Source organism: Candoia aspera, chromosome 4 (genome assembly GCF_035149785.1).
Source record: "Candoia aspera isolate rCanAsp1 chromosome 4, rCanAsp1.hap2, whole genome shotgun sequence".
NCBI classification, from domain to species: Eukaryota; Metazoa; Chordata; class Lepidosauria; order Squamata; family Boidae; genus Candoia; species Candoia aspera.
Window position 1 is genome coordinate 101,390,932 of NC_086156.1, and position 19,688 is coordinate 101,410,619.

The 19,688-nt window shown below is 45.3% G+C and overlaps 2 protein-coding genes across 3 annotated transcripts; one reads left to right on the plus strand and one right to left on the minus strand.

Annotated features, from left to right (window-relative positions):
• Positions 1 to 1,571: 1,571 nt before the first annotated feature.
• TBX6 (T-box transcription factor 6) lies at positions 1,572 to 12,404 on the plus strand. Its single transcript, XM_063303058.1, has 8 exons — positions 1,572 to 1,695; positions 2,677 to 2,905; positions 3,457 to 3,724; positions 4,526 to 4,669; positions 7,299 to 7,369; positions 7,716 to 7,783; positions 9,154 to 9,346; positions 12,047 to 12,404. Exons 1-8 carry the CDS (start codon positions 1,572 to 1,574, stop codon positions 12,288 to 12,290), a joined length of 1,341 nt encoding a protein of 446 aa, XP_063159128.1. The 3' UTR covers positions 12,291 to 12,404.
• A 572-nt stretch (positions 12,405 to 12,976) lies between these two features.
• Positions 12,977 to 19,576, minus strand: PPP4C (protein phosphatase 4 catalytic subunit). 2 transcript variants are annotated; one of them, XM_063301303.1, is made up of 9 exons: positions 19,459 to 19,576; positions 17,270 to 17,377; positions 17,121 to 17,172; positions 16,960 to 17,010; positions 16,687 to 16,788; positions 16,368 to 16,541; positions 15,590 to 15,716; positions 14,774 to 14,963; positions 12,977 to 14,583 (listed from the first exon to the last, which is right to left on the minus strand). In XM_063301303.1, the coding sequence occupies exons 2-9, from the start codon at positions 17,365 to 17,367 to the stop codon at positions 14,454 to 14,456; spliced, it is 924 nt and encodes a 307-aa protein (XP_063157373.1). In that variant the 5' UTR covers positions 17,368 to 17,377; positions 19,459 to 19,576; the 3' UTR covers positions 12,977 to 14,453. The 2 variants fall into 2 exon arrangements, with proteins under 2 accessions (XP_063157373.1, XP_063157374.1); XM_063301304.1 differs by having other exon boundaries at positions 19,452 to 19,572.
• Between the last annotated feature and the right edge of the window lie 112 nt (positions 19,577 to 19,688).

Here is a 19,688-nt window from a genome sequence, read left to right on the forward strand (position 1 = left end):
GCCAAGGTTGAAAAACACTGCTGTGATCTCATCTTTCCCTACTCTGAAGTAAGCCTTATCAAGTCCAGTGGGCCTTGCTTCTATATAAATGTTAATAGGATTATGACTGCAACCTAAACTATTCTTAGCGCACTAGCTTTACACATGTTCAATGGTATTTTTTTTCTTCTCATTAGAGCTGGCAGGCAGGAGGGCCATAATGCAAAAACAAAAAAACCAAACGATAGCATATTTCAACTATTCACCTCTTACATTTCATCCGTCTCTGATCTCTCCTTCAGTTATCTCCCTTCCTCCTCTATATATACCCAGAAACACACACACATATATTGTAATAAATGTCTTAGTCTTAAGGTACTAGAAGATCCTGTTGTTTTCCTGCAGCAAAGAAGTTTAAGACAGCCTACTTTAATCTGGATGTGGATTCTGGAAGTTAATTCTCAACATACTTTGAACACAGGGGGCTGCAGAAGACTGGAATAAAGCTTTGTGGTCTCTTCAAAATAATACCCTTGAAAGCAATTCTCGTGACCCGCTAGAACTACTTTTTCTAAAACTGTCATTCGATGAACCTTCAAGTAACTGTAGTACACTCTGGGTTCTGTCACCATAGCTATAGCTGAGAAGATCTCACTTTCCTCTCCCAGGATCTGGCAGTCTTTTGCAGCTGTCCTACCCAGCTGTGAAAACATCTGGATGATAAATGACTCTGGCAACTCCCCCCCTTCACTCACTTGTAAACCAAGGATCCCATAGGTCAGGATCAATCAGGAAACTTTGGAGTCAGGGTGTTAATTAGGCAATTAGGAGGATTCAAGGGGTGGGCACCGAAGGGGATTCAGCCACCACTCTTAATGAAGTCTGAGATGGAGTTGGGAAGCTGGGCCTAAGTGGGAGAAGCCTTAGACCTGGCTGGGCAGCTCTAGTTCCGAATGAGGGCTAGGCAGAGATTGGGGTGGGCAGCCAAGGCTAGGAGCAACTTCTCATAGGAGGGCACAGAGCTGAACTAGCAGGGCAGGCAGAAGGAGAAGACAGACCTTGGGAAGTAGAGGGGTCCTGAGAGAAATAGCTGGAAGGTGTGTAAGGATGGGACATCCTAAGACTGAGACTACATGTCCCTACTACTTCTTTCCTGCAGCTCCCCTGCCATCAGCCCCAAACCCCTCCCCTCCCGAGGTGTGAATGTGCCATTTGGGGTCTCACTTCAAAGAGCCTTGGCGGAATCATAAATGCAAGCCCCAGCCAGGGGCGCTTCAGGGAGAGAGAGGATTTGGAGGTGGACACATCCCAGACTTGCTTCAAGAGACCAAGCCAAGGAGACCTGGCTCCCAGCCCCTCCAAACGCTCTTACCCTACGGTCTCCCCTCCCTCCCTCTCCTCCTTGCTTCTCTCCCCAAATCACCTCCAACTTTGCTCCCCAAACCAACCTTCCAGCCTCGAGGCCTTCTCCTCTACCCCCCACCCCCCAAGGCAGAAGCCCTGGCTTCCAGCCTCACCTGTTCCCATCCACAAGGTCCCCACTCCCTTCCCAAAGAAGCCAGTCCTGGCCTCCACGCTTCTGTCCATACCTCATGTACCACCCACCAGAGATGTTCCCCCAGTATGGGGGCTCCTATCCTCTGCGACCACCACCCCCGCCTGGAGCTGCCTATCCCCAGAGTCAGGCACCCCAGTATGAAGCCTTCAGATACACAGGTGAGAAATCGGGATGTGATGTGGCATAGTGGTGGGGGGAGAAAAAAGGAAAAACTGGGCCATGGTAAAGGCATGAATGGAAGGGAGTCAAAAATGCTGGCTATTTTCATTGAGGACTGGGCTCAAGCACATCTTCATTTAGCCATTAAGCTCAATGGTGGCCTGATCCAGAGCCAGCCGCCGTTATTCAGCCTATCTACCTCACAAGGCTGTTGTGTGAAAGGAAGCGGGATGGAAGAAAAACCATGTCTGGGTGTGCCTCTTGAGACCGATATGGTAGAACTGTGACAAACATTTAAGGAAGAAGATGGGAGTTAAGAACCCTGAACAAAAGAATTAGAGATGGTTAAGAAGCAGAAATCTGGCATGAAGAATCTTTTTTCTGGTATAAGAAACTGAAGTAAAAATAGCAATGCTTTTGGGCTCTTCAGGAGAGGGGATAGTGCCCAGGATGTTTAAGATAATCCTTGATTCCAGGATGCAAATACCAGAATTGGTGAGCTGGAATAAGGCAATGAGAAGTAGAAGGTTAGGCCATTATATCTGTGGGAAAAGTGGGACCTACATTAAGGGGGAAAAAAAAGCAAGGGAAGCCCGCTAGGGACCCACCAGAATTAGGATAGTCCCCAGAGGAAGGGGAAGGAAGCAGCTTGTGGTTTAGACAGGCCAGTGGGAGGTCAGGGCTGGGAGAGCAGAAGGGGAGCTGAAAGATACAGAGTTCACATAAATTGTTGGCTCCTACCCACCACCCCCATCAGCTGGATATTTAGCACCCAAGACCAACTGGTCAGGGAAGGGGTGGAGAGGGGGGGAAAGAAGAAAACAGGCGGAAACCAGCAGGAGGGTGACAAATTCCTTGATGATGCCCCTCAGTGATGCCTGCAACCCCCTCCTTCCCCTTACGCCACACAGCTCAGCCGATGCCCCTCGACTCCATTAACCCCCCTCTTAGATCTCTTTTCTCGTCTTCCCTGCCATCAGAGCTGGAAGCTGCTCCCAAACTGGATGGCTTCTTCCCAGGCTTGGAACCCGCTGGGCGCCTCCTGCCCCCAACCCCTGGCCTCCCTTACGGGCCCTCTCAGGCACTCCCATCGGGGCCCCCAGCCACTGCACGGCTACCCCCTGGAGTACGGATGAGCCTGGAGAACAGTGAGCTCTGGAAGCGGTTCAGTGGCATTGGCACCGAGATGATCATCACCAAAGCCGGCAGGTGAGATTCCGGACCATCATCTCTCTCCCCCACTGCAGTGGCAGGGATCAGTCTTGGAACATGTCAATCAGGGCTTCAGTTGACTTTTTTTCTGTCCTAAAATCAAAGCATCTCCCCAATAGATTGACACTGTCGTCCAGTGTTTCTCAACTTTGGCAAGCTTCATGTGTGGGCTTCAACTCCCAGAATTTTCCAGCCAGCTTTGCTTATATGAAACCTATATAAGATGGGAGAAGTAAGAAAAGACAGCAGGAGTCTCTACTGCCCTAGGAATTGAATGATGGTGTTTTGCATACTTTCAACTTGCCAAGGCATAGTCGACAGACATATGCCATGCACAGGACCTTAACATTCTTCCTTTACTTCGAGCAAGCCAGAGTTGACATTTCAAGGGCTAAATGAGGGACAGTCAGCTTTTTTTTTTTTTTAAATAAATGGAGCCAACTAATACAACTTGGCTTGGTTGAGGATAATCATATTTTCTTCTTCTGTGTCACAGGCCATTCCTCCACAATTTTAATTTTCTGATCCATGTTTTAATCACCTTCCAGGCGGATGTTTCCACAGCTAAAAGTTTCAGTAACAGGACTGGATCCTGAAGCTAAGTACCTACTGCTGGTGGATGTCGTCCCCGTAGGAGGCTCCCGCTACAAGTGGCATGGCAAACAGTGGGAAGCCAGTGGCAAGGCAGAATTGCCACCCCCAGACCGGGTTTACATCCATCCTGACTCACCTGCATCAGGTGCCCACTGGATGCGCCAACCTGTATCCTTTCATCGGCTCAAGCTCACCAACAATACTCTGGATCCTCATGGACATGTATGATTGGGACCTGGGGTTGGGGAAAAGACAGATGGGGGAGAGGGGGGTACACAGCCAGGAGACAATAATTGTCACCCTTGGAGCCCCAAGTAAAATGATTGATAGAAGGGATGATATTGGGAGATATATGAGAGGATCTTTTAGGCTGCTAACAATGGGGTGGTGGTGGTGGTTATAGCAGTGTTTCTCAACCTTGGCAACTTTAAAATGGGTGGACTTCAACTCCCAGAATTCCCCAGTCAGCCATACTGGCTGGGAAATTTTGGGAGTTGAAGTCCACGCATCTTAAAGTTGCCAAGGTTGAGAAACACTGGGTTATAGAAAGAAGACAGCCAGCTCCAGGATTTTGTGAACCCTGTGCCAGAAACAAAGCAAAAATTGCCCCAAGGGAATACCACATTCTGAAATTCAAAGAAAATAAATTCGACAGCAACCATACATTATTTAAACTTAGCTTGTTATTGACATGTGTTGGATTATTATAAAAAAATATTCACTTCATTCATGAGGGAAGGCAAGAAACAACCTAGCTCGCTAAGATCCCTCTACTGAAATGACTTGGGCTTATTTTTCTGCAGGCTGTCGTAACTAGATTCTTAATCTTCCTTTTAAATACCAAATGAAGTCATTTTTCAGGATAATGAATCATGCAATTAGGATCACCGTTTGTGCTTTGCCCAGAATGACAGCATGCATGTACACTTTGGTTTTGCATAGAGCTAAAAGTTTGGAAAACGGAGAAAAAATAAGATGGACAGGTAAAATATTACCCACTTTGGGTTCTTCTCTTTTTCTTAGCTGATCGTGCACTCCATGCATCGTTATCAGCCCCGAGTACATGTGGTGGGAGCTGGAGGGCGCCGCGGAGCAGGGGGTGGCTGTGCTTCATTCACCTTTCCTGAGACTCAGTTTCTGACTGTCACGGCCTACCAGAACCCACAGGTAAGAACAAGAGCAGAGTTTTTAAAAAGTGTTTTTTATAGACTCATTCTCATTTGTAGAGTCTGTAGCACACCCAGACAGCTGCTGGTCCCTCATTGTCTCCTTCCACCATTACTAGAAGGACATTTCTCACTTACAAATCATAAACTGGACATCAAAAAAATTCTAAGGATTAGAGCTGGTTGTCCGTTGTAGCAGGAGAGCCATGTTAGTCTATGGTTTTTAGTCTATGGTAGCAAAAAAAATCGGTTGTAGCTCATGCCCTTTAATAAAATGTGTTAGTCAGAAAAGCTGCCAGCAGATTCCTTCTGGAGTTAGCTGTCCAGAATCCCTAGGAATACTTCCAGCCAGAAAAATGCATTGACAAATATACCATTGGACTTTCAGAAGATACAGCAGTTAGCAAAAATCTTGTTTCTTCTCAGAAATCCATTTTGCCCCTCTACATATTTTTATTTCCCCATCCCACCATTGCACCATTCTTAATTTCACCTGTTCTTCCCTCATGTTTACCCATGTCCCTCCACCCCTCATTCCCACAGTCCTGTAGCTTTTGTTATTTATATTTTCTATAAATTCATGTCCTAGTGTTCCTTAATACTCTCTTTCTGCATATCTTCCTATTCTTTTGTCCTTTGATATCCTTATCTAATCCAAATAACTTTTTCACTTGGCAGTCTTGTAACCTTAAATGTGCCTTCATGCTTTCCTGCCTTCAAATGTTTTGTTTTGGCCTACTTAACAATCTCAGATATAACACTCTGGCAATATTATTTACAACAATGTATTTTTCGGTATAAACATGTCTTCAGCAAAATATAAGCTCAAATCCCACCCGCACCCCAGCTTTTCACAACCTGTCATTTTTGTTGGATTAAAAACTCCATCAGTTTCAGCCCTCAACACCATGGTAGTCGTTCACGCTACAAAGAGTTTATAAGGCTTATTTTGTTCAGTTTAGTTGGTCTAGTTGGGCTACCTGAATTAGGAACATGGTCTCTGATGATACTTCGAATGGAATCTGATAGAAAGTCTCCACTGGTGTCCCCCACAGATATTGAGCCAGCGTTTCCCAGGCTGACTGGGGAATTCTGGGAGTTGAAGTCCACACATCTTAAGGTTGCCCATTGGGAAACACTGTGTTGAACTATACCTCCAGGAGTTCCCAGCCAATGGCCATTCTGGCTAGGAATTATGGGAACTCCTGGATTATGAAACTCCTGTTACAGAAGGATTTTAACAGAAAGATAAATCCCCAAGTGGTGCTGAAAATTGGTTGCTAGAGCTAACTCGGGGGGTGGGGGGATGCCCAGAAGTAACCAGTCTCATCTTTATATGCAAACCTACTTCAGAAACTGATATTTACCCAAAGAGAAATGCAGAAAATGTCTCTGTAACGTGACCATTTACCTCAGTATCAACCATTAACATGAAGTTGGAAAGTGAAGTGCTCAAAAGGAAGAGTGCAGATAAGCCATCTCTGTATTTTAAAGAGAACATTTGTTTTATTTCCATCTGAAGAATGCCCTTCCTTTGTGACATAGTTGGCTACAGCTACCTAGAGCCAGAACAAATGTTGTCAAAGGCTAGGAAGATGATCAAGACCTTTGTTAGAAGACTGGAAAAAGATACTACAGCTTCATCTATATTTCTACCTAGGAAATCCACCCCCAGACCACTAATTGGTACCTAAATCTACTGTGGACAAAGACCAATGTCAACATTATAGTTTGTACAGGCCGGTATTCTAAACATGCATTATTCTTTCTTGTCCCTCCCATGTTCAGCTTAGCTAGAACACCTCCCAAAATCACCTTCTCCTTCTTTATGCCATAATTGGCCTAGAGGTGCACATTGTTGTTGTTGTTAGTTGCCGTCGAGTCGTTTATGACTCATGGCAACCCTATGTATAACGGAACGAAATGCTGTTTGGTCTTGCGCCATATGCTGTTCCAATGTTTGCATCCATTGTTGTGGTAATTGTATCAATCCATCGCATTGAAGGTCTTCCTCTTTTCCGCTGGCCCTCAACTTTACCAAACATGATGTCCTTTTCAAGTGATCGGTCTTTCCTGACAATGTGCCCAAAGTATGAGAGTCTAAGCCTAGTTATCTTTGCCTCTAGGGAACATTCTGGTTGTATTTCTTCTAAAACTGATTTGTTTGTTCTTCTGGCAGTCCATGGTATTTTCAATAATCTTTGCCAACACCACAGTTCGAATGCATCAATTCTTCTTCAACCTTCTTTTTTTAATGTCCAACTTTCACAGGCATATGTGGCAATTGAGAAGACCATGGCATGCGTCAGACGCGCCTTTGTTTTTAAACTGAATCTTTACTTCTGAAAACTTTAGATAGGTCTTTGATGGCAGATTTTCCCAGCATGATACATACTTGTATGAGTTTTGCACACAGAAACAAAACCTAAAATCCTGCTATCCAAACAGACTGTATGTAACTTCAATATAAATTTACGCTTATTTCAGAAATAACCCAGAACTGGGGCGAAAAATTAGAGCGGAATATAGAAGGCCAGGGATGTATTACTATAAATATGTATAATGAATTATATCCTTTTGATTCCAAAGTATACATTTGCTATTTCTCTCTCTCCTCCCTACCCCTTCAGATCACTCAGATGAAGATAGAAAGCAATCCTTTTGCCAAGGGCTTCCGAGAAAATGGCATGAACAGCAAAAGGTGAGCAGGATGGAGAAAGGAGGGAAGCAAAACCACAACATTGATATAGCTCTCCTGATGTTTCCTGCTGCAAAGGCTGTCCTTCGGGATGGCTGAGGCTGAAGGGCATGGTAATCCCTCCATGGATGGCTGCCTAGGTTGTTGCCTTCACATTTTCTGGCATCATAGATTTGATTCCAACAAGCTGGCTATCCAGCAAAATTCCCAGAAACAAAATGCTAAGAGTCCAGAAAGCAGGTGGGGTAGGCCCTGCTAGGCCAATAGTCTGCAATCACATGATCCTGAAAGCTGTTTGAGCCCTTACTGCTGCTTTATCAGATCTTATTATGGTCCTTGCAAAATATAGGGAGCGTGAGGCCCGAATCAAAAGGAAGATGAAGACCAATGAATGTGAAGCAAACCTCGGTGAAAGTGGTGAGAACAGCTTAGCTATCTTATTCTGTCTTTAATTTCCTAAATCCCTTCTTTCTAGTTTCAGTCCCTCCATGGAGGGGTGTCTGTGGAGTATAGTCCAAATGCCAAAGTCAAGATGGCAGTTGTGGTGATGCAATGACAGCTCCACCATTTTTTTAATGTGCATTGCATGTAATTCTTATGTGATTCCTCATCCGGTACTAGCCAAGGCTGACCTGCTGAACTTCTATGATCAGTTAACATTAAATGAGATCATTCCAGTGGCATCCTTAGGATCTCTCTACATTTGTCAGAATGACAAACCTTACCCCTTTGGGCATGTCTGCAATGTTGCAATGCATGTAGAAAATGGGTGGAGCTTGCATTGTGATGCCATGATTATGCTTTCATCCCTCCGATCCCCCTCGCCCACTTGCAGATGCTCCTGGATCACTCATAACCATGATTCTAGGTAGTTGACCACATGCCTACATCTCCATCTCCTTCCTAGGTATCCATCACTCATCTTATACCGACATTCGTTAATCCCTTCTTGCTTGCTTTCCTGGTTACCTCTCTATAATCTCACAATTCTTCCCAAACGCATTTTCTTCTCTTTCACGTGCAGTTGTCCCTTCCTTTTTCCTTGAATGCAGTCCTATTAATATCAAATGAAATAAGCTTCCTAGAAGACCCTTACTTGTGAAACTCACAGACTAGCTTTATTTGGTTGTTTACAAGGCTTATAGCCAGCTCAAATCAGAACTAACTCCAAAGATCAGTTAATGGAATCTCCCCACTTGATTTCAAACAATAGGCTGGACAAATTGTTATTTGGATTTTTTCTTAATTATGTGTACAGTCCCAGAGTGTCATTCCCCCTCCCTGTTTCACCTGTTTCATAAAGAGCCCTACTTCTCTGACAAATACAGGTAGTCCTCGACTTACAACCACAATAGGGACTGGAAGTTCGGTCACTAAGCAATGTGGACATTAAGTGACCCCACCCGATTTTACAACCTTTTTTGCTGCAGTTGTTAAGCGAATCACATGATCATTAAGCAAATCTGGCTTCCCCCATTGACTTTGCTTGTCAGAAGCCAGCTGGGAAGGTCGCAAATGGTGATTATGTGACCCTGGGATGCTGCAACCGTCATAAATACATGCCAGTTGACAAGTGCCTGAATTTTGATCACATGATCGTGGGGAGGCTGCGATGGTTGTAAGTGTGAGGACTGACTGTAAGTCACTTTTTTCAGCACCGTTGTAACTCTGAACAGTCACTAAAGGAATGGTCGTAAGTAGAGGACTACCTGTATGCTCCCCTCATGCATATTCCTATTTATAACTTTGTCTTCTCTTCTTGTCTGCCCTGCACACCTTTCACGTAGAGAGCAAGAAAGGCCCCTGCGACTCCACCCTGACAGAAGAGGTGCCTCTGGAACAACAGCCCCCCCCTGCACTTCCACAGCCTTCCTGTTCCTTCTACCCTCCCACAGGGACTAATCTCAATGGGGCTGAGGCTTATGTACAACACCCAGCTGCCTTTCATGGTCTGCGGGGGCCATCATCACCTTATGGCAGGCAAGCAGAATATTTATTTATTTATTTGGTTTTGGGGGTTTCCAATTCCAAAAAGATGCCAGGTGTCTTGCAATGTTTAAAAGAATACATAATGAAAAGAAAAGGAACATGACCACCCACACAAAATCACGTGGATAACATAAAAAAAAATATATACAAGGGAGTCAACACACACTCTAATTCTAAGCCTGGGAACAGAGTCAGGTCTTTGGAGACTTACGGAACATTTTGAAGGGTGAGAATCGTGTGTATCTCCAAGGTGGGGGGCAGATACTGTCAGGGCCGCAACCAGGGTCTGTGTCACCCGGGGCAAACATGGATTCCACCCCCACTTTGGCGCCCCCCCAGCACGGTGCCCAGGGCACATGCCCCGCTTGCCCCCCCGCTAGTTGTGGCCCTGGGTACTGTTCCAGAGGGCAAGCACCACGCGGAGAATACATGCTTCCTTGATCCTACAAGATGATGGCACTGAACTGGGAGCGTAACCACTCTGCCCAATTATACCAAACCTGCAGAAACAATGGGAGGCAGGCGCTCCTTCAGATAACCAAGCTGTATGCCATGAAGGGCTTTATACACTAAGTAAAAAACAGCACCAGAAGCCGACCAGAAACCAGTATAGCTCATGAAGCAGCAATGACATGTGAGAGAACTGCCCATTACTGTCCGCACTGCTGCTTTTTGAATCGGCTGTAGCTTCTGGATGGTCTTCAGATGTGCCCCACGTACAGCACATTGCAACAAACCAATTGTGAAGTGACTAGAGCACAAGTGACCATCTAAAGGGCCTCCCTGGTGAGGAAAGAGCACAGCCGGTGCACAAGATGAAGCTGTGCAAACACCCTCCTAGCCATAGCTGCCACTTGCCCTTTGAGCCGCTGCTGCGAGTCCAGGAGGACCCCAAATTGCACACTAGTCTGAAATGGGGAAGTGCAACCCCATCCAGGACCTCAGGTGGGAACATCTCAGACCTAGAGGCCCCTAAACAGCCACTCGGTCTTGTCAGGATTGAGCCCAAGTCTGTTCTTCCCCATCTAGGCCCAAACAGCCTCCAGATGCTGGGTCAGCACACTGACCGCTTCACCTGCGCAGCCTGGGTTGAGATGAATAAATCATCAGTACTGATGATATTGGACCCTGGATTGACAGATGACCTCACCCAGTGGTCTCATATCAAAATGAGCTAATTGCTGATATCCCATACCAGCCAGCAGTCCAACTTTAATGACTGGCATGCTTCTGCCTTTATGAAATGGGTTGCAACCTTTGTAGGGGATTTAGCTAGTTTCAGATCTTCAGATTACTTCTTCTGATTGTTATCCAATAAAGAGCCATGTAAATTTTTCTCTAGGGTGGCAGAGCTGACCTGGAAATAACCTCATTGTATGTAAGAGAAATATACTGTTCTGGTTATTTTTTTCCACAGTCTGTTTCCACTTTGGAGAACCGTGCATTTCTGAGTTTGGAAAAGAGAGCTTTGCTCTCTGCCAAACTCAAGAATGCATGGTTCTCCAGCGTGGAAACTTGAACTGGGTGTGAAAAATTAACCACAACAATAAACAACCCCCACACACAAAGTGCTACAGAAAACTGTTTTATTTGCCTATGTGCTCCAATATTTGTCACACTTAACACTTGGGAATCTAATGGTATATACCAAAGGAAGTAAATCAAAATATAACCAATGCCTAACATATGTTTTAGATGCAGCTCTCCATAACGGATTTACTTGCAGCTACATTAAATTATATTATGCAAGAGTGATCATTGTCCAAATCCTGTTCTGAAGAATTGCTCTTTGCTTTTTCTGGCAAAGACTACGATTTATATGCGAACTAATATATTAGGTGTGAGGGATGGAGCCCTTCTACAAATATGTTTCAATAGGTTAATAGCTTGCTTCACTTTTTAGGTTGAAGATGAGTATTGTTGGGTTTTGTTTTGTTTTAGCTATTGGTTAGCATCTATGATAGCCATCACTTTTGGACGAGAGAAGGGAAATCTCATTTAAAGTAATTTTGAAAACCAAGCCACCTAATGTGGAAGGCAAGAGGAGGAGTATCTAATCCAGAAATGAGTCTACTGAAAAGATAAAACAGTAAAGCAAGTTGCAGTCACTGAGTAATGAACTAAGGTCTGTTTTATAGATCCTAGATTATTTAGATCTCCACAAATGTCTAGCCCTTAAGTGGCTAAACAACTTTTCATTTAAACTGATCACATGATCAGCTATGAGCCAAGCCAGCATCTCTAATAGCAGCTGTTCCAATTACATACAAGATTTTCCCCAAACTTAATCTCTTTTCATGTCAGCTGCTTCGCCAGAGGCAATTACCCATCAGTTAGTATCATCTTGCATTCCATTCACGCAAGCCAGCCAATGCAGAAATCAACAAGAATATCTGACAGACTTGCAGTTACCTTGTCAAGTCAATCCCATAGCAAAGTCAAAATTCAGCGTGTGTCATTGACACCAAAGGGGATGTCATAAGAAGAAAAAGGACCGTGTTCAGTGGAATGAAAAAGGAGCAAGGAAGTTTTGAAGTACCTTATGTGGGGAAATCAGAATGAAAAATCTGTGAGCTGCTTATGGGAAAGCACAACGGTGCAAAGGCAAAAATGGGAGGTTAGGAGGGTTCAGCCAGGGACATGAGTTCTCTTTTGGGGGACTGACTGACTCTACTGTGTGCTTTTCCACAGCCCAAGCCAAGAAATAGCCGCTCCTCCATCTTCTCCCCCCACCAAGTCACCTCCTGAGCAATCTGATTTCAGAGCAATGCTCCCAACAAGCTGGGCCAGCCTGGATATGATTCCTTTCCTTGGAGGTCCAGAACCACCAGATGCTTCCTCTTTCTCTCCTTTCAAATTCAGTTTTGCACCCTACCCACCTCGAGTCTATGGACCTCCCTCCAGCTACCCTGGCTCACAGCCATCTACACTTTAACCCCAACACCACTTGGATGCCTGTATTTTATTTGCTTTGCTTGCAAAATTTCATGGTGTTTTCCTCTTCCTTTTAGGGAAGCACGGTTCGCTTATATCTGCTTACTTTATAATTAAATCCCATAAAAGCTGCCACAGACTGTACATTTGACTTCTTTCTAGTGAGTATAAGGATGCTGGGACACTCTTTCAAGCCTCCTGTTTCAATTACTTCCTCAGTTGAACATTTCTGTTCAATATCCTGAATAGTGGTAATTATGCTCCAGCCATTCCTTTTAAAGCATCTCACAAAAGACAGACTGACATACAAGCAGGTATTCCTACCTATGTCTGCCCAACGTATCGTTTTAGCATTGATATTGGACTGGAGCATGTGGCAGTAGCAGCCCCACAGGAACAAGAAACCTTCCTTATTAAAAAAATCACATTTTTATCAGATAATATGCCAGATACCAAGTCCCATAGCTGGCAGAGCCCATTTGGCTTGACGAGAGGACGCAAAGATTCTCTTATGTTCATCTGCAACTACAGAGAACGTATTCAAATCATCTTCCTTTCTCTACCAGAACCAAATGAATTAGGAAATTAATTATCGTAAGAAATATATATTTGCAGATTAAGTATTTCTGTAGCACTTATTCCATTCTTAAATGATATGGCCATAGAAATAGACAATGTCCAAGATGCTCAATTTTTCTCAATTTTATTATAATTTTTTATCTAAAAGTTGTAAATAGGAAAAACAAAATGGAAACAAAATAAAATTAGAGCAAGAGACAGATCATGGGAGATGGCAGGAAATTCCCCGTTCTAACTCTAAATAGATACCTGGACTGCACATTCCTTCACAGGAATAAAGGGCAAGAAGGGATGGGGAAGACGTGAGCCTGGGGATTATAGGCTTGGCTACCACATCCCCACAGGGGCAGAAGATCAGAGAGAGATAAGAGAAAACGTGTCCCATTGGTCAAATCCATTAGCATGATGTGGTCCCAATCTCCATACTCAGGGAGAAGGAGAAGAAGTAGGAGAACCAGATCTGCCAATAAAAGATTTAATAAATCCATTACTAAAGCTGAATGGATTTCATAGAGCATTTGGATCCTCCTGTGACCCCAAAAAATCTTTTTGCAAGATCAGGATTTTTTGGTATAGTAGGCTGGGGACAGTCTTGTCTTCCACTGGCCATACAGTTTTTAAGGAGTAGAGTGGGAATCAGGAGTGATGGCACACAAAGGAAAGGCTTCCTATTTCAGCTCAAGCTATTCCATGTAATTTAAGCAAATTAGACTGAAGTGCCAAAAATCCTCAGCCCTGTAGGTCTTCCAGCAACCCAAAACAGCGAAGTATGAAGCACTTCCTGTTTGCTTAAATCTTACAGAGTGGCACCAAAATCATGGAGTTCCGAGGTCAGCTGACAAGGGGGAAAAGGAAAAACCAGGAAGCATCTAAGTGACATGGTGGAGGGGGGAGATTAGTCCAGATAAGTAGCTCCCCTAACAAGATCAGATATTCTTTGATCAGTTTGGCTTCTCCTTATTTCTGAATCCAGTTCTTTGTAACGTATGTATTCTCTAGCAATAACTTCCAGTTCTTCTAGAACAACCTTCTCCAAATTGGTGTCCTCCAGATTAATTATGCTACAATTTCCATCATCTAATTCAGAATGTCCATGTTGGCTAGGATGATGGGAGTCTTAGGCCAACACATTTGGAGGGCACCAGCTTAGACAATGCTGCTTCAGCGAGTAGAAAAGCCCTACCAAGAATTTCTCAAGAAATTGGTCAGTGACTTCTCCACAAAACTAGAGATCTTTAAAGGGCTACAGCCTTTCTTCATTCCTGGGCTGATACTTCTTTTCACAGAAAGAGCTGACAAAGTTCCAGGTTTTTCCAACAGGCAGAAATCCTAAGAAGTGTTTTTAGGGGGGGAAGGTACCAATTATGGCAATCCTGGGGATTGCCCAGGAATCAGCAATGTTGGGCAAAGATGGCTAATTCAGTCTAAGGGGTCCAGAACCGAGAATTTATTGGGCAAGGGCCAGGGTAAGGGAGAGAAGGACAGACGAGAGCTGAGCCCCTGCCAAAGGCTGAAAGAGAAGCTGACCACTCCATCCAGAATAGGAAACAGAAGCCGCACAAGGGGGAGGAGGGGGAAGAAGCATTCACAGGAAGTAGTCCGCAACAGGCTTCTTAGATGGGATGCCTCGGGTTTCTTGAGGGGCTGCTTCAAAGATGATAAATTCCTTTTGAAGATGTTCATCCAGTTCCAAAATGGCTGCAACATTCCCACAGCTGTGGTTGGAAGAGAGGGAAGGGGTCAAATTTTCATTGGCTTCAGGGTTCATCAACGCCACGCATCCCTGGGAAACCCACCCAGCTGATGTCTATCCCCATCTCCCCACCCCACAGTTCTCCCTATTCCGAGCCACACCAAAACGGTAAGTGCCCACAATGGCTATACCATTCCCTTGCACTTTCTCACCGGTAGCAATAGTTGGGGGCTGACCACACAGTAAGAACTGTCTCATTGAAATGCCATTTGTATCCCTCCATGACCAGCTGATGTGCCCGGCAAATCATGTCGATATCGTTTGCTGCATTGAACTGCGCCACCACGTCACTGCCAAATAAGTAGCCAGCACCTCGAGGACTCACCCCCCAGCCTGTAGTGTCTAGAAGGGCACAGGAACAGAATATTGACACAAAGGAAGCCAAATGGTGGGCAAATGAAGGAAAAAGAAGCACCTGGGCTTGCAAACTAACAGAAGAAAGCCAATCAGTTGGCAAGGGAACATTATAAAACACCTCAGTACCACCATTCATATTCCACCATACAGGGTTGTCCCTTTTCCGTTTTAAAAATCTTTTAAGACAGTAACTCTGGAAGTGGGAGGGGAATGGAGATAGAGCTACAAAACATTTTGACTACCTTTAGCGGAAGACTTAAGTGTTTTACCGTTTGTTTGATTCGCTGATGACTGAAAGCCCATGCAAGGTTTATTAAATGTCTGCTGCAATGTGCTTGGAATTTAATATAATCTACTGTGGTCTCTCTGCAACTCCTCGTAAAGAAGAGGTATTTCAGTCTCAGTAGATTATGCATGTAACAGTAACTAGCTCTTTCAGTCCTAGAACAATTTTGAGTCAGAATTATAGGCACAACACCCTTCCACACTACTTCTGGCATGTCCTAGTCTTAATCAGATTGCACCAAACCTGTACCCAACTTCAGCCATTATGGTATCTACTACCCAGATATTATTCACAGAGAGAGAGATTATTCCTCTCACAACTGTACCTTCAGGGTCAGACCACAGAAGATCACACATGGGACCATCGTGAGGGACCTCCTGTTTGCGATCTATCGTTCGGATCTGGTCCAGCGTCTGGATGGATGGGGATAAGCCACCATGGACACAGAAAATCTGAACAGAAAAGACACACCCAGATATATCATGGACCTCCCTGCACCTTTAAACTGTTGCTCTCTCCCTCTGATCACCTCACCCCAGAGAGAGGCAACCCACAACCTCGGTGTGCCCCCTGCCCCTTTACAGTCTCTGATACTCTGTTATGCATTCACTTAAAAAAAAAAACCCAGTGCTGGATTTGAATTAAGAGAAGATATCATTCTGAATCAGCCCGAGGCCACTCAGTGACTACCAAATGTAATGGCTGCTGTAGCATTAATAAAGGTTTAGTCTCCAACTACATTGTTTAAGCCTCTGGAAACTTCAGCCAAGTTCACACCTTCCTGGGAGCCTGACCATATGTTAAGACCTAAAACAATAACTTCCCCCCAGCGGAAAAAGATGATTATCCCACACCTCCATCTCTTGCAGCTAAAATAATACAAACAAGCAACCCTGGGCCACAAAAAGTTGACACTTTTGCATTGCACTAAATCTTTTACTATTGCCTTGCACACTTTATGCCATCCACCAAAATCAATTCCCATTCCAGAAAATATGTGGGTTTTTTTTCTATTTTTCAGACAGTAAGTCCTTCAAATCAGAGCCTGATCCCCTTCAGCTCCATAATTCATCACAATTCAGGAATTATACTTGCATACTCACCTTGCCATCAATAATGGCAGAGAGGCTGAGGTAGTCAAAGATCTCAGTGCAGTAGCGCCACACAGTGACAGAACCATATTTTCTCAAGCACTCATCATAAAACCCATACACCTGGGTGATCTGCCTGCTTTCGTGATTGCCACGGATCAGGGTGATCCTGTCAGGGTAACGGACCTGTAAAAAGAAACAGATCGATCTAGTTTAGCCTACAGACCTAAAGAGGCATTAGCCAGAACTTGCATCACTGCCAAGACATGTTGACTTTAAATAAGAAAGAAAAAAATAATGTTTCACGTTCACTTATCAGGGCTTTCCTTACCTTGAGTGCCAGCAGTAGCAAGAACGTTTCAACACTGTAGAAGCCTCGGTCAACAAAGTCTCCCATGAAAAGATAGTTGGTCTCAGGGACATCACCACCCACCTGACACATGAAGACAAGGAGCACATTGAAAGGTTACCCGCAAGAATAAGGAAGCTACAGGACGGACGGACGGACGGACGGAAGGAAGGAAGGAAGGAAGGAAGGAAGGAAGGAAGGAAGGAAGGAAGGGCCACAGAAGGCAGCATGGAACTAGTGGGTAGCAGCACTCACCCTGAAGAGTTCTTTAAGGTCATAGAACTGGCCATGGATATCTCCACAAACCTGGAAAAAATGCATCAGGGATAGGAAAAAAATAAAGGAGCTTGCGTGACAGTTGGTGTAACCATACCAGTCTAAGATGTTATAAAGCATCCCCCAAAACCCTTACTCACTGTTACTGGGGAATCTACTCTCTGGACATTACTTTCTTCCACCAAGATCTCTCTGTTGGAAGAAAAAGGGAGATGTGTCATCTGGAATCGCCTTTTACCATAATCAGCTGCATGCTGCGGTACAGAAGCAGCTACTCGCAAACACTTGCCTGGCCTTTGCACAGAGGGCTTTGACCTCGCTCTCCTTGATGAGTTCACAGCGCCGCAGTTGTTCAATCTGGCGGTCAAGGTCACTGATTTCAGCCATCTCTCCCCCCCTGCAAAAAGAGGAAATGTATGTGTACAGGTGTGTACAAACACATGGGTACACATGTGCACAAAGACTTTCTATGAGCACAGAGACGCTTCTTCAAAGGGATTCCAGAACCAAGCAAACTACAGTTAAGCAGTGTTAAAAATATATTCTTAATAAAGACTAGACAACCTGTGACCCGTTGGGTAATCCTTTCAGACTGCCAGGTGGGGGAGGGAACAAGCGAGTGCATGAGTGGCTGGGGCGGGTCCAGAAGGACTGGCAGAGAGTGCATGGGTGGGGGAGACTTACCCAAGCAACTTGTGACCTTCCCTGCCAGGTTCCCCACTGACTTTCTCCCTGCAAGCTTCCCACACAGGAAGTTGCAAGTCCAAAGCCAGCACGCAGGTAAGTGGCTGCTGCCAGGGAGGGGAGGAATTGAGGGTTTCCCCACTGACTTGTGGGACATTGTCATGGAACGTTGTAAATGAGGATCACGTGACCACGGCTGACCATGGCAGCAGCACTGTAGAACAGCAGCGCAGTGGCACGGAAACGGCAACAACTTTCCAAAATTTCATTCACAGAGGAATGACGGGTCCTGGCATTCTGTAAGTTAGCCCATTTGAGGTACCCTTGTTGAAAAGGCTTTGCCCTATGATGCAGGGTTTTGCCCAATTGAAGGTTACAAAGTATCAAACAGACAGGAGAGTTTTAATAGTACATAGATTGTAATATCAATGAAAGCAAGGTGAAGCTAAAAAAATTCCCCACCCAAAAAACAACCCCTAATAATTGGGGAATAGCCCCAATTATGGGTTTGTTTTCACCTACAGCCTCATCATTAGAAATTAACAAAAGAGCAACATCAAGACAGGCAGAATCAAATGGTGTCGAAGCATACCCAGTCAGATATTTTCACACTACAACCAAACCCACTCAAGTCGTACATATAAAAAGCGATAAAAATGCAAGACAGATGATTTCTTCAAATCTCCCCAATGAACTACTAAAAATCTACACTATTGGGGAAAGAGGTGGAAATACAAGCCAAGGCAAATCTGGGATATGAACTATTGTACTAAAGTAAAAGCAGCTAAATAGAATATTCCACAGGTTCCTGCTGCACCACCTCGTCATTTTATCCTTTGTGTGATTACTCAATCCTTTAAATAATCTTATCCAATCCCCTTAAATTCACAGCCTTCCTAAACCTGGTGCTCTCAAGATGCGTTGGAGTACAACTTCCATCATCCCACCCGGCACAAGCAAAATAGCAGTTCAGCATGCCTAGACAGCACCAGAAATTGGTGAGGAGAAAGCAAGCCTTGCTGCAAAATTCCTAAATTCTCAGTACAGAAAGATGCATCAACTTTTAGGTGCATTATCAAAAGGAAGGGAAGAAAAAAGAAAGTGAAAGCTGGCTGTGATATCCCAAGACTTTTTTTCCCTACCACCAGTGAAGCCGGCAGAGCAATCCCAAGTCATCAGAGGTAGCCTCAACCCAGTCTTCCCACCCCAAATGCCAGGGGTTGCTTCATCAGAATTTTAACAGAACAAATGGAGGGTGGATGGAGGGAGAGCCCTCCTTTGCCATAGCAACCCCCAATATCCACTCCCTCCTCCGACTTCCCGAGGCGCTGCCCCTCAGAGAAACCTCCCCACCGCCGCCGTCCTGCCTCTGTGCAATGAAAGGGACACCCCTTACCTGAGCCCCACAAGAACCAGCGCGAGCCGCGGCTTGTTCTGACCCCTCGAGAAAGGCCGTGCTCCTCACCCGAGCCCGCAGAGCAGTCCCGCTGAGGCAAACGCTGCCCTTCCCTGGCACTTGCGGAGAAGCCTGCCCCTCTCCGACATGGCATCCCCGCTGAAACGCCAGCCACGGCACCTCGCAGCCTCCTCCGCTTCCCCAACGAGGCATCGCTTCGCCGCCGGGGAACAGCCGCGGTCCCTCCTTCCTCGCCGGTGCTGCCGGCTGTCCCGCTCCCCCACCGAACTCCTGTCTCTATGGCAACCAACTTTCCCCGGCGCCCCCGTCACGAGGGGCGAAGGGATATAGAGAAGAGGGATCCCCGCGCATGCGCACGGTAAAAACCCACCGCGTACCTGGAGGGTCCGGGCAGCGACGGCGGAGACGAGCAGCTGCTCTGCGGCTCCCTCCGGCTCCCGGGCCTGAGCCTTAACCCTCCCTCTTTCCGGCTCTCCACTAACTACTGAGCACAGGACGTCACTTCCGCTTCCTTCTTAGACGCAAACGGTGGGTGTAGGAGAAGCAACCTTGGCTCTTTAAAGCGGAGGGATCTTGCCTGAGAGGAAACTGCATACATATATATTTA

Coding starts and splice junctions, on each gene's coding strand:
- TBX6 (XM_063303058.1), top strand. CDS start 1,572: ATGTACCACCCACCAGAGATGTTCCCCCAGTATGGGGGCTCCTATCCT. Junction 3,725..4,525: donor CTCTGGATCCTCATGGACAT/GTATGATTGGGA, acceptor TCTTTTTCTTAG/CTGATCGTGCACTCCATGCA. Junction 4,670..7,298: donor CGGCCTACCAGAACCCACAG/GTAAGAACAAGA, acceptor CTACCCCTTCAG/ATCACTCAGATGAAGATAGA.
- PPP4C (XM_063301303.1), bottom strand. CDS start 17,367: ATGGCTGAAATCAGTGACCTTGACCGCCAGATTGAACAACTGCGGCGC. Junction 16,789..16,959: donor ACCTTAAAGAACTCTTCAGG/GTGAGTGCTGCT, acceptor TTCATGTGTCAG/GTGGGTGGTGATGTCCCTGA. Junction 14,964..15,589: donor TCTGTGGTCTGACCCTGAAG/GTACAGTTGTGA, acceptor GTGCCCTTCTAG/ACACTACAGGCTGGGGGGTG.